We start from the raw sequence: 14,468 nt of genomic DNA on the forward strand, positions 1-14,468 counted from the left end.
TGGGATGACGTTGTCAGCTAAAGCCGAACCACGTGTCTGTACTATATACTATAATACATATAAATAAATAAAAAACTGTGGATTTGCTGAATCTTCGTACACAACTTGGATTAACTTTTTATAATGGTAAATAACTCGAGTGACTCCGGGTGACGAATATGGTATAATTAATAAATACGACAGTTTAGCTGGTTAGTGATTTTTCGTAGCAACGAATCTAAAAATCGGCTGGTTTATGAACCAAAAATTATTTTATGATTTTACGCATGTCGTAGGTATCGACTAAGTAAATCGCGGTTTTTTCATTTTAAAAACGACTTCAAAAAATACTTAAATTTAACTGAGATTATTTTACGTATATAACAACGACCATAACGGGAGCCTCTAAATCTTTTCAAATATTAAGTGTATTCTCTATGTCATCCAAGTTCATTAAAACATGGTTGAAAGAACAATTTGTCATGCAATTTTTCACTATAGTAGAATTATTTTGTCCGTGCAGTTTGGGTCATGAAAAATCGGAGCGGTGAAGCGAGTATTTCGCTCTCTCTTCCACTCACGAGCTTTATGGACGGGCATAGTGATGCGCGTTATTGTTGTCGATAAGCGTTGTCGATAGTGTATTTAGTTTTGTTATTTTGTGGGTTAGTGATAAAAATGAAAGAAAAAATCACTAATCGAACACTTACACCACATATCGCCGCAGCAAGTTAACGAGAATGGCAGAAATTAACACTGTAACTTTTCGAGATCTATTCTTATTTCAGTGCAAAATTTTAACACATTGCTGATAACAACAAGTGCAACTATTATTTTGAATAAATTCTGCTGTTTTAATACAAAAACAAGGAGTAGCCATTGCGTCATTAAAGAAATTCAGAGAACGAATGCATAAAAACACATTTCTTTTCGATATATTGTACTATAATTTGCAGGTAAGTATAAATGACTCATAACAATGTCTCACCACCCTTCGTATACCACCCCGCCACCGTGTACCTGCCTTCGATGACTTATTTGTTTTTATCGATAATGGCGTTGCGCCCGCGCGACATGCTCATTGCCCTAGCCGGGCTATGTTTTATGACCCAAACTGCACGGACAAAATTATTCTACTATAGACGGCACTGCAAGTGTACACGTCTATGTCTAGTGTCACGGTATTTAATTATGAAAACTAAACATAGTTTATATCATCAGCTCTCACAGACGTCCATGGGTAGACAGAGCTTCCACCGAGGGCATAGCTCATAATATTAATTAATGATTATGTAGTTGAAAAACTAATTGCTGTCTCGGTAACATCAACGCATTAAAAAAATCAACAATAAAAATTAATTTTTTTTTGAAAAAGTTATATTTATTCGAGTACATAACTACATCTTAATATAAATGGATAATAACACTATTTTCCGCTTGATAAATACATTATTTTAAGTGGTTTAAAGACATCCGTTGATATATTTAAGTCTTTTATTTATTAAAGGATCCAACGTTTCTCATTAACATACAAAATTTTGAGTACAAAAATATGTGGTTTTTTTTCTCTCAACATCGGCAAATAATAGTGTGGTAGGGAGGAAAATGTAATTGATCATGAACATCAATAATTCAAATAAGCCTCTACTAATTTATAACTGGATAAATAAAAACATATGCACCTATATATATTATAAAAATGGTACAAAATTCGTAAGTTTCTGGTCCTCATTTCTCTTTACAGCTGACCAAACTGAACATTTTTTTTTAACATTTTTGCTATTCTTCGTTATAAATAAATCTACTGAATTCATGGGATCTTTTGCAAAAAGAAAGTGCTTGCGATGTAAAAACTGTCGTTACAAAATAAAACATATTTTACTGATGATTTTTGTATGAACGTAACCGGTGCGTGGCCACGCTTACGCAAGACGAGGGGAGGGTTGCCGACTGACTCCCAGTACAGGCATACAAAGTATGTACTACTACAACGATAAGTATTAATGTATAAATTAGCAAATAGACAGGGTTTAGTTTATGTTGAAGTAACCATAGAAATATTTTAATATCAGACTGAAAACAAAACGCTGTGTCAATCAGTAGACATTTGAGGCTGACCTTTAGCTGGCGAAAAAACAACAACTTGTTTGAAATTGGATCGACTGTGAAGAAGGATACCAAGACCAGAGAACAGATTGGCGATCGTTCAATGAAAAACAGCAAATCGATAATTGCTAATTGCATTCTGTACTAAATTTGTTACTAATAAATAGTGAATTACAATAATAGTTTTGGGTCTGTCAAAGCGCGACGCCTTTAATGCCACAAAGCTTTTAATGGCTGACTGCACTTTTTATGTTGTTTCAGGTTTTTTATTTATTAAATAGGCTTTACAAGCCATATTCTTTCAGACAAGGGCTTTACATTAAAACAGTACGCCTTCCACTGATAAGGACACCTTGATTTCTCTCACTGTACAAGCAAAAATATCTTTTATCGTTTTTAACAATCGCCAATCGCTAATCGCGTCCTTCACACAAGAGAATGAGAATGAGAAGCACCAAGTTTTGTATAAATTTCTAGCACAGTAATATATAAATCAAATTCACATTTGGACTGTGGTCATGTTCATACAATTCAAATTGAAAAAATGAAATGTACACAACACGAGCATTTCGTATTTGATTTCCTATTGAAAGCTAGCTGTAAATTTGTTTTCGCCATACTATTAATTATATAACAACTAATTTGTTAATAGTCTCAAAACTGTCAACGCACAAATATATATTGTTTTCATATTTTAAATAATTAACATTGCTCATGTCTGTTGTTGCACTTATTAAAACATGCAAATAAAATCATTAGAAAAATACACTTTTGTGCAATATTTTTAGACACAAATTTCCTCCCGTAAAACCCCTATGTCAAAACGTTGTACACTACATGTACTCAAGAATTAAATTGAGCAGGATGTATTAACAGCTATTCGTTTATATACTAAGTCAACTTTGTTGGCGGACAACACGATGTGTACAAATAGGCCTCCGAATACACAACTATTTTATACAATTCCTTTAATGATAATATTACATCTGAAATCAGTCCCTTACCGTCATAACTGTCCTTATAATACATAACCCCGTAGCTTTGTCATTGCAATTAATCTACGTCTACGTTTAATCTCGTTAGTCCCGCGCGAGGCCGCGAGAGACCGCTCGTGGCGCGCGGCGTGCGACGCGCTGGCAACACTGCGCAACGTACTCGCAACATTCCCTCTATAACTCTTCACATCATTCATCGTAAACACCATAAAATACTCATTATAAAAATACTGTACAATTACAATAATTATTCTGAAGGTAATAAACTCTTACACATATATTGTATAGCAAATTAATGCTCCGATAAAAATCTACTCCTCGACGACTCAATAATACACCATTCACAAACTATTTACAAGGTCTCTTAGATACATATTTCATACAGGTTTCATAAACACACATCCAAAATTTGATCCCAAAAAACTGTAGTCTTTACCTCGTTTTATTTTCTAAATTAAATAATGAGATCGAACATAAATATTTATGGAATTTCGCAATATCATGAAATCAACAGGATTTTTCATCAATTCTATTTACTGAACAATCATTTGAGTTTTTTTTTAAAGAAAACTGTCAGTACCTATGTTATGTAAACTATTGTCATATTTTTTTGTATAATTGGACGAAGCCAGATTTTTATGTCACACCTTTCATTTATAAATATGTTCATAATATTTTTATATTCCAAGGCACTGATTGCTAACAATTGATAATGGCTTTTAATTTGATCATCTTATACTAATATAATAGCCAATATTAAAATATTTAACTTGCATATCAAAATGATTCGTATGAAAATACACACATTACTCTGCATACATACATACATCTATACTAAAATATATTTTAATGTAATATACAGTAGTTTGTAAATAGATTCCCGAACAAAAAAAAACGTCGCTCGGAAACTATGATCTATACAAAAATATTATTTGCGAGTTTGCAAAACGCAATTCACTAGTCATTCATATAAACAATCGAACGCTGAGATAGGTGGGATGTACTTTTTGGACTTTGACACGCGCCAATCAAAGGGTGCGACAATGGAATGTTGCTTCGAAAATTTGACCATGAGCCACAACACTGGGCTTACTGAGATTATTATGGACGATATATTCGCACTTCGTGAATACATAATCCACCATGGAACTTAACACACCATATTAAAATCTATACAATATTAGTTCGATTGACCTCTCAACGAATAACATTTCACATCACCAGGATTATTATCAGTCTCGCATGTCGGACTCGCGACGGGCGCAGCGCTGCTCAGTGCTTCGACAAGTTCAGCGGCAAATCTGAAAAACAAAGAACATTATTTAGGAGATCCACAGTATACTTCCTTTGCACTTATTTTAACTAAAAAGTATTTTTCTTTGGTGTGTGATTCTGAATGTGGCGTACACAACTTGAGGTTTAGATAGGAAGAAACCACTGATAGTCAAAGAAAATCCGTTTATTATATACTTCGCTAACAAGTAACTAATTCTATCTATCTATGTTGATGTGGTGAGTACCGCTGTATATGAGTGCTGAACGTGTACTGGCGCTTTATACTAAGATTTGAGTAAAGCGATGTTAAAGTGCTGATGTGAATGCGCGCGTGCCCTGTGCGATACATGACTCGTACAAAAAGATTAATGAAACTGACCTGAAGCGGATTCATCTTTAGGGATGTGGTCGGTGAGGAGGGGCAGCGTGAGCGGCGCCCAGGGACTAGGCGGCACGGCGTAGTGCATCCACAGCGGCGGCGGGGCGCGGTACCCGTAGGGCGGCACGTACCCGTAGCCGTACACGTAGGGCAGGTCCCGCCACTCCTCGCGCGCCGCCGAGCGGTACGCGGCCGGGCTCCAGTGGCGCGCGTACGGCGTCAGCGCGCGGTACCGAGCCATCTCGTGCGGCGGCGTGGGCGAGTCCCGCACGCCCAGCGAGTGCCGGTACCGGTACCCGTCCGGACTCGGGCTCAGGTCCGGCGAATGTACGCTCGACGGAGATTCCGTCGGGAGAGGCGGCGCCGGTCGAGTTGGACTCTCGTCGGGCATGCTTAACAGGGAATGAATGCTGTAGCTGCTCACGTTCTTTGAAACGGCTGCCTCTTTCCGTGGTGCAGCAGTTCCATTGTGAGATCGCGTAGGCGTTTCTTGCGGTGGTTTGTGCGCCGCGTGACTCGGGCCCGGCGACGACGGGTACGAAGCGGTGCTGAGCGCGGGGGCGGTCTTCGCGCGTCGTTTGCTGCCTTGATCTTCGAGGCTGACCCGCTCGAGTTCCCGGAGGATTCGTTTTCTTGGAGAAACCATCATGTGTTCCTGCCGGCAGCTCGCTAGTTTCGCGTTAACGGGCGCCGGAATCGGCGGAAGTCGTTCGTAAAGTCTGTTAATCGTTTTCGTTAACTCTTTACGCCTTATGGCGGATCGAGTCTTCCTGTACACCCTGAGCTTCCGATACTGGTATGGTTTTTTCAATTTCATATGGTAGTACTTTTCTCGATCGTAATCCGTCCACCTGTCGTCGTCAGAGCTCGATTTAGTTTTCGTAACACCGTCGATAGCGTCCTCGCCCCGCGGCTCAGGCGATGCCACGTCGCCGTTACGCTTTCTATCGTAGATGCCGTTACTGATTGACTTTTTAGAACTGCCTCCATTCACGAGCCCGTCGAGATGGGTCAGATCATAGGGCCGTCTCCGCTTAAGGCGGCTTGCCGTGTTTATAGCAGATATCTGCAACGTGCTCGGCCTGCAGTAGTACATTGCTAACTCTTTGGATATGTTTCGACGCGGCGTTGCCTGCTTCCAGCAATGGTCGCGCTGCCAAGGCGAGGACTGAACGGAACTATTATCGTCGGAGAGGCTGAGCGCAGCGGAGGGCGGGGCGCCAGCAGGCGGAGTGGAGGGCGCGGCGGCGGGCGGCCAGAATGTCTTCCGCGGCACTGACACCCATCCAGCCCGCTCGCCTTCACGTGGGCATCCGCGTACCAGTTCCAAAATGAATTTTCCATCTGAAAAAAACAATAATTTCATTATTTACTTGTATGAACAAATTCATACTATTTAGATAATATAATACAATATTGTCTAATCCTAATTACTGTCAACACTGGCACATTCAATACATTTTGACCTTATTTCTTTAATAAATAAAATGCCTACTTTCTCCTCCTCTCCTTCATAATAATCATGTATTATTATTGTAATAAATAAGCAAAACTAGATTAGGACAAGGAACACTTTACATTAGTGCATTATCTTGAGTTTACATTAGATATCTAAATATGACAAGTTGCTTGAATTGTTTGTTTTTAATAATAATTTATTTGCTTACTGTTTTATTTTAACACTTATTATTATTATAGCATAATTCAGTATTGCTTATTTATTACTTAAAGAATTTTATTGCCCATTTATAGTAGGGCTAGAATATACAAACCTTACTCTGCACAATTTAACCATCAGATATACAGTACAGACAATTAAAATCATTTTAATAGAAAATCAACAATGTTTCATGAGCACAGGCCTTAAGGTTTGAAAAAAAAAAGTAGTTATTAATGGTACTGAGGTCTTTGCTGTCACAGTAAATATATTTAAATGGGCTTGAACAGATCAATGTTTGGGATTGACTCAAATGCATAAATACGCTTGCAAAGTGGTTGCTGTTTTTATCCTTGAGATTTTTTTAAGTGTTAGACATGGTCAAAGAGTTTTGAGCACAGAGAATAGCAAGACAAGACGAGTTCGAAATCGAAAATATGCATGAACATATTTTTATCACATCTTATAGGCCATTAGAAAAGTTGTTAAAGCACAAACATAAAATAAGACTTTCATAATGCTTTACTTAAAGATATATGGAATAAAAAAAACGCTAGCGAAATATGTTTTTAATTAGTTTGTTTGCATAGTTTCAAATGTGCTACAAAATTGCTTTTTCAATTTCTTAGTTCTGTAAAGTGATATCATTACTGTATCGACAGATTTCGTTTTGATTTTTAGATGCAACAGCATTATGCTTTTATTCATGATAACTGTTTAGTAGTGTAATATGAGACAAACATTCCATTATATAGGCCAACTAAATATTACGATAACTTTATGAAATACAATATGGTTGTTTTAGTTATTTTTTTCGTAGTACTTGTTTTATGATGTAACATGACAATTATAAATCATAATTTCAATGTAAAAATTTGTCAAAGCATAGGTTGCCCACCCAGTTTCACATTAATTCTGGTTTGATGGCTCATACTGTGTTTATGAGCCCTGATAACCACTTGTTGTGAGCTTGTCCACCTATCTAGACCAATAAAGAAAAGTTTGCTAATTTCTGTACAGACTTATTATGAGGCCCAATTCCAAATACACTTCACACACAGTTTTTAATTACCTCTCTCTAGGCACACACGGGGAAAAACTGTTAATGTGCATACACTTAGGAATGCATTTTAATTTGTTTTTCTATGTTTTTAAAACTATATAAGTTAGTCTATAGTCTAAGTCTAGAGCTCAAAAAAACTGAAGATAGTACAATTTATCAAATCAATGGCAGCATTAGATTTCTGATATGATAAAATAACACAACATTCATAATTTAATCAAAAAGTAATTCCCAGGAATGCCAAAGCTATGAGAAATAAATTTAGAATTTATTTTAGGCCTGCACCATAAAAATCAGAGCAATAGTTTTTTAATCAAGGTCTTACAGTGGTGCTTCTAATATGATATTACTTTACCACCAATTTAAACTGCAGTTTTATCCCTGAGTAGAATCTATGAGAGACTCTGGGTCTGTTGTTTTCTAAAGTTTATATTGATGACACAAAATTTACAAAATATTATTATATAATAATACTGAATCGGTACTTATAATGAAAATCAATACATAAATATGATAGATTTTTTTTTTGCTTCGATTGGTGGACGATCTCACAGCCCACCTGGTGTTTAGTGGTTACTGGAGCCCATAGACATCTTCAACGTAAATACGCCCCCCACCTTGAGACATAAGTTCTAAAGACTCAGGTATAGTTACAATGGCTGCCCCACCCTTCAAACTGAAACGCAACACTGCTTCACAGCAGAAATAAGGAGGGTGGTGGTACCTACCCGTACAGACTCATAAGACGTCCTACCACCAGTAATGAAATATTAAAGTTTTTTAAAATTGTAAAATAATGTAACCTAACCAAGTAACATAACTTAATAATAATAAAATAACATGGTAATACAAAAAAATATGCAATAAATAATTTTAGATATCTGGTTTTAGTACAAAGACTCATTAAATATGATATTTTTCAGTGAGCTACTTTTCTTTAATGTTTCAATTATGTATAACAATTAACACATATAATTTATTTAAATTATTTTTGTTCAGATTAGTCAATATGGTAACATGCATTTGTTTCAATTTTTATACAGCCCAAACAACTTTACTCAATATTCTAGTTCTCTAGCTTTTTATTTTGTTAAATTAATCATTTTAATTTATCGTACACAATATCTGATAACTTCAATTTTGTTAAGTAGTATTTTTAAACGATGCATAAAAAAAATGATTATTTAAATTGTGTTTTTTTCTGGTACAGTGATCAAGGCTGGTTGCGAAACAAAATAACAATAGGCTTGAGGCTAGATGAGGATAATTCACAACTCCATCAAGTGTGCTTATATCTGTGCAATTATCAGAGCATGAAAACTTTCTAGTTTTTCATTTTGTAAACTTCATATTGAGTTCTTATTAATTCTGCTCACATTTTTAAGCTAATCTAATTAAATAATATGACTGAGAAATATGAATAGGTAGTACGAACCTTTAAAGAACTTGAGTCTTCCTCCAGTGGCATTGATAGCTGAGCTGTGAACTGGAACATCATCACTTGTACCCTTACTGCTGCTGTTACCATTCACGCCATGTCTTCTGTCTACTTCCTCTGTCATTTTGGTACATGTTGTCAGGGTTGTGTTGGTTCCTTCCTGTATATGCATTTCATTTCTGACCGCTCAAACAGCGCGTCGACACATTAGTCCGAATTTTTTCGCCATGACGTACACGAACATGGATAGACCGACACATCAAACACTCGCGAATTACGGTCGACATGAAACATTTCCTTGGAAATCCTCATCTTATGACCACCTGCGGGCTGTGGGCTCGCCCAGAATCCCGTAATAAAAACACATTACCGACACAGTGACTACTGATTTCAACAATAAGCAAAGTGACTGCAAAGGAAAGAAATCTGATTTGCTCACTGTTTAAAATTTTAAATTCATACCCCTACGTAGGAATTTTATCATCAATCGAACCCGCGACACAATTTATTGAAAAGCTGTTGGTTTCAGTATACAGTTCATTCACACCCAGCATCCATTTTGATTCGTTCAAAATCAAATACGGTCGTTCTTTTGGCCACAAATTAAAACGAAATTCCTTCGACCAGTTCGACCTCTGAACGAATGCGTTGTTAATTGCGTTTTGTTTCGACCCAGTCGAAAAAATGTTTAGATCTCAAATTAATCTTGTAAAGCACAGTTAACAATTTCAACAGTTAAATTATAGAATCATATAATACATGTATTTTTAAAATTTGTAGCCGCATTATATCTTTTGCTGGTTACGCTCTAAAACTTTCTTTTTTTAACGTTTCTTCTTTCGCGTTTTGTATCACGTTTTTTTTACTTTGTGTATAATCTATAGCCGTTTTATTTCTTTTCCATTTTAGATTGTTACCTGTGACTCTTGAAACCACAGACTATCTACAAATCAACATTATTAATTTATTTTAGTAAGGGGTTTCGTCAGTAGCTATGAGCCCCCGCGTCGTCGCCTTTCAGTACTATAAACAATCACATTATTTTCGGATGAGTTCTTACCATCACTCCGGTTATCGCGGCTTAAGAATACATGAATAAATAATAATTAAAAAAAACTAAAATACACGTTTTTATAGAAAATCGTGAGATGCGCGGCGTCAATAGTTTAAATATTTTATTGACAGAAATTGCTAGCTAAGTCTTATCATTTTGATAATCTCATAAAAAGCATCCCACGCTTTTTTTTAAATAAATTTATTGTGATGTGTGGGAAGTAACGTTGTTGCACACTACATTATTTTCCATTTTTTAGTTGGATTTTCTATAAAAACATGTATTTTAGTTTTTTTAAACTATTATGTATTTTTCATTTTTTAGTTTACTTATTATCTATCATAAATTATTCTTTAATGTGCATTCAGGCAAATAAAACAGTTTCCAAATTTTCTAAGTGAAGAAAAGAAGGCGCAAAAATTAATTTGTTGTTTTGACTGCCGAAATTAAATAACGAGTCTACTGTTTAAAATATTGAATTATCATCGGTCCTTAATACCTAAGTATGCCAAATTTCAAGTTAATCTGACATTTTGAAGGTGGTCAAAATCATATTCAAAGATTCCGTTACATACCTACATAGGTATGGAGCTAATAAAAGCGTAATAATCACTTAATAGTCTATGGATCTTATGTATGAAATGTATTATCTATCTTATGGAATTAAATTCATTATCTATGGTGTTATCTATGGTTATGGACACAGTTTCTTAAGTTTCCCTTTAGTAATTTAGAAATTCAGATTCTAAGAGATTTTCACCTATCGTATAACTTGTTATTTTAAAAACTTAGAAGCGAACTAGATTCGAAAAATGACATCGTCTGAAGTATCGTCCAATAGAAAAATATTGTCGGAAGATTTGTCGAATGTTGAGTTCGACACGAGTGAAGATGTCGAAGTTATTCCCACTTTTGACTCCATGGGACTTCGAGATGAGTTATTGCGAGGAATATACACATATGGTTAGTACAAATTGTGGTGTTATTTATAATTATTACAACTGCCTACATAAACGATCATGTGGGCATTATCTTACCAGCTTTAGACCGTATTATGGTCGTCCGTCTGTCAGACTGTCGTCCTGTTTTTTCGCAACAGTTCTGCGTTCCGGCTTCGAAGAGTGACATACTAATTTACAATACATTTAAAATCAATCGCACTGTTAAACCTTGGGGGCTGGTAGATTCCGTATTGTGGTGTATGTGGGGTCCGGTAACCACTTAGTAATAACTAACGTTAATTTACAGGTTTCGAAAAACCTTCAGCAATTCAGCAGAGAAGCATCTTGCCTATAGTCAAAGGCAGAGATGTAATAGCTCAAGCACAATCTGGTACAGGAAAGACTGCGACATTCTCAATTTCAATACTACAGACTTTAGACACGACTCTGCGTGAAACTCAAGTACTTATTCTTTCACCGACCCGTGAACTGGCTACTCAGATTCAGAAAGTGATATTAGCTCTTGGAGATTTCATGAACGTTCAATGTCATGCTTGTATTGGAGGTACCAATCTTGGAGAAGATATAAGGAAATTGGATTACGGACAGCATGTTGTGTCTGGCACACCTGGCAGAGTTTTTGGTAAATAAATGAAAATTGCTAATCCAAGTAAATAAGTACTAATTGTTTTAGTTTCCAAAACCAAAGATAAACCTTCTGTGATCTTTTTTGTTATCTGGCTGGTTCACCTTTTTTATTTCTTGAAAGTAGTAACTTAACTTCCACTTCTCAAATTCACCAACAGTACTACTCACTACAGTAGTCTCACCACAAACCCATGTGTATGGTTTCAGGCATCTCAGAACAGGGATGGTGTCTATAAATTGTCATCCTTGTGCAATAATTGAAAAAGTTAAATAATCTATCCACTGCAAGATGTAGGGTGCCCTAGATTATAAGAAAACAATCTTATTTTCAGATATGATCAGAAGGCGTGTGTTGAGAACCCGGTCAATAAAGATGCTGGTTCTTGATGAGGCTGATGAGATGTTGAACAAAGGTTTCAAAGAGCAAATTTATGATGTATACCGCTATCTGCCTCCTGCAACTCAGGTTGTGCTAATATCAGCAACACTACCCCATGAGATATTGGAAATGACATCAAAGTTTATGACTGATCCAATAAGGATATTAGTAAAACGGTTTGTATGATTATTTCAAAAATACACATTAAAGTTCGAATTCTGCAGGCAAGTACTAATTTTTCTAATGAAATACGTACTTCACAATTGTTCACGATTAACTTCCATAGTGAAGGAATAACATCTTATAATAAAAATCAAACATGTAAAATTATAATTTGCGTAATTACTGGTGGTAGGTGGTAGGAATGTCTTGTAAGTCCGCACGGGTAGGTACCACGATCCTGTCTATTTTTGCTGGGACGCAGTAATGTGTTTTGGTTTGAACGGTGGGTCAGCTGTTGTACTGTAAAATGCGAGACACTAGAACTCATGTCATTTTATTTTTTTAGTGTCCTTGTAGGCAGACTAGCATACCACCCACCTGATGGTGAGTGGTGACAATCGCCCATGGAATTCAGTACAGCAAAGCTGTTCTAGGTGTCTATGGACTCTGGTAACCACTTAACACCATTAACACCGTGGGCCTTGAACTCATCCACCCACTAAGTTAAATGAAATATTTGTTTTATATTGCCCTTGAAGGAATTTGTCCACCTGATAGTGAGTGATTACTGCCGCCTATGGACACTAGTGACGCTAAGGGTTATTTGCCTGATATCTCATTTGAATAAAATTATGTCACAGTACTCAGGAAACACTAGAGGAGATTTAGATTAAGAAAAGAAGTTACATTAAGTGTAGAAAACTATCTGTTTTATTTTAGCATTATCAACTATACTATTTCTAGGATGAAGCTTATTTCTGTATGGACTATCATTTTGTTAATTGCTCAACACATAAACCTATGCAAGCTAAATAGTAATTAAGTAAACAAATTTTCTATCATGGTAAATGTATTTGAAATTAAGAATCATTTTTTCTACAGTGATGAGTTGACACTGGAGGGTATCAAACAGTTCTTCGTGGCAGTTGAACGAGAAGAATGGAAGTTTGACACACTTTGTGACCTCTATGATACACTGACAATTACCCAAGCAGTAATATTTTGTAATACAAAGAGGAAGGTTGACTGGCTCACACAGAAGATGCAAGAGGCAAACTTCACTGTCAGTTCAATGCATGGTGACATGCCACAGAAAGAGAGAGACAACATTATGAAGGAATTTCGTTCTGGTCAAAGGTAATGGAAATTCTATTAAAATAAAAACAATACGATCTTGAAGACTTTTAGTTTTCAAGATCTAAATGTGAATGGTTTCGAATTTCGTGAACTAATATCACTAGTGATTTAATATGAAAAATACAATTGCTCTTTTTTTTTTAATGTAAACGAGATATGGATCACCTTTACAGACAGCATTTATGTAATAATGCCTCTGGGCTTTTGTTGAGTGTTGGATGGGCTAGTGCTTAATGTCTAATATCTAATTTATAGTGTTATATAGTATGTAATAGATGACTATGTCTAGAAGTTATAGCAACTACAACCTCAATTCAGTTTTGAATAGTTATTGGTTTAGGTTATCACTCAATATATTGGTCAGTTTTTTAGAGGAACCATATTTTTCATGGTTCCATTATTATTCATTTGTTTCTATACTAAGCTTAAGGCCAACACTGGACAGGCATTATTCTTAAATCTCAATTATAGTTCTCTTTATGACAATAATCGAAATAAATACTGCAATGTGGCTTACCACTAATTTCTGGGCTTCTCATGATCCCCATAATATACATTAAATAACTTTTCATTTTCAGCCGTGTGCTCATTACAACTGACGTCTGGGCACGAGGCATTGATGTCCAACAAGTATCCTTGGTTATAAACTATGACTTGCCCAACAATCGTGAGTTATACATTCACAGAATTGGTAGATCGGGTCGATTCGGTCGTAAGGGTGTCGCCATCAACTTCGTTAAATCAGATGACATCAGGATCTTGAGAGACATTGAACAGTACTACTCTACTCAAATAGATGAAATGCCAATGAATGTGGCTGACTTAATATAACATTGTTTATATTGTGTTCATTATCTTTGTGTGGAATGGATCTTCTGTCTACCCAGGGTATTAGCCTGGTTAAGCACACGGTGAAAAGCTAAAGGCACATTTACCAATACTTCATTATATAACTTAGCCGTAATATCTGTATTTCTGTATTATCAAAACATAAATGTTTTATTGTATAATAGGCAGTTTTATTTATTAAAGCTCTATCTAAAATTACATAATATATCACACTGTTTATTTTGAGAGATTTTCCTAATCTGTTATAATATGACAGACCCATCTAATGTTAAGCAGTTCATAGGGCTCTATTGATCCACATGATAGTCCTCATGTGACAAATATGAATTTAAATTTCTTTGAAATAATTTATCTTTATGGTCCCCATTTAAACACATACAAATGGGGTGTCACAACAAAAACAGAT

The 14,468-nt window shown here is 35.9% G+C and overlaps 2 protein-coding genes across 2 annotated transcripts; one reads left to right on the top strand and one right to left on the bottom strand.

The window, feature by feature from the left end:
* Nucleotides 1–1,338: 1,338 nt before the first annotated feature.
* On the bottom strand, nucleotides 1,339–9,064 carry LOC101742770 (protein hairless). Its single transcript, XM_004923301.5, has 3 exons — nucleotides 8,890–9,064; nucleotides 4,735–6,078; nucleotides 1,339–4,381 (listed from the first exon to the last, which is right to left on the bottom strand). Exons 1-3 carry the CDS (start codon nucleotides 9,062–9,064, stop codon nucleotides 4,353–4,355), a joined length of 1,548 nt encoding a protein of 515 aa, XP_004923358.1. The 3' UTR covers nucleotides 1,339–4,352.
* A 1,573-nt stretch (nucleotides 9,065–10,637) lies between these two features.
* Nucleotides 10,638–14,218, top strand: eIF4AIII (eukaryotic initiation factor 4A-III). Its single transcript, NM_001112746.1, is given in 5 exon segments — nucleotides 10,638–10,909; nucleotides 11,195–11,530; nucleotides 11,868–12,090; nucleotides 12,959–13,213; nucleotides 13,792–14,218. Coding segments are annotated over 5 exon segments (1,218 nt in total). The 5' UTR covers nucleotides 10,638–10,758; the 3' UTR covers nucleotides 14,045–14,218.
* The last annotated feature ends 250 nt before the right edge of the window (nucleotides 14,219–14,468 follow it).

The sequence above is a fragment of the Bombyx mori genome, chromosome 25 (assembly GCF_030269925.1).
Source record: "Bombyx mori chromosome 25, ASM3026992v2".
NCBI classification, from domain to species: Eukaryota; Metazoa; Arthropoda; class Insecta; order Lepidoptera; family Bombycidae; genus Bombyx; species Bombyx mori.

What these genes read in the sequence shown, in the direction of transcription:
- LOC101742770 (XM_004923301.5), bottom strand. Translation starts at nt 9,064, where the DNA reads ATGCATATACAGGAAGGAACCAACACAACCCTGACAACATGTACCAAA. An exon ending in AAGACTCAAGTTCTTTAAAG is followed by an intron (nt 6,079 to 8,889) that starts GTTCGTACTACC and finishes TGTTTTTTTCAG; the next exon opens with ATGGAAAATTCATTTTGGAA. An exon ending in TAAAGATGAATCCGCTTCAG is followed by an intron (nt 4,382 to 4,734) that starts GTCAGTTTCATT and finishes TTTGTTTTTCAG; the next exon opens with ATTTGCCGCTGAACTTGTCG.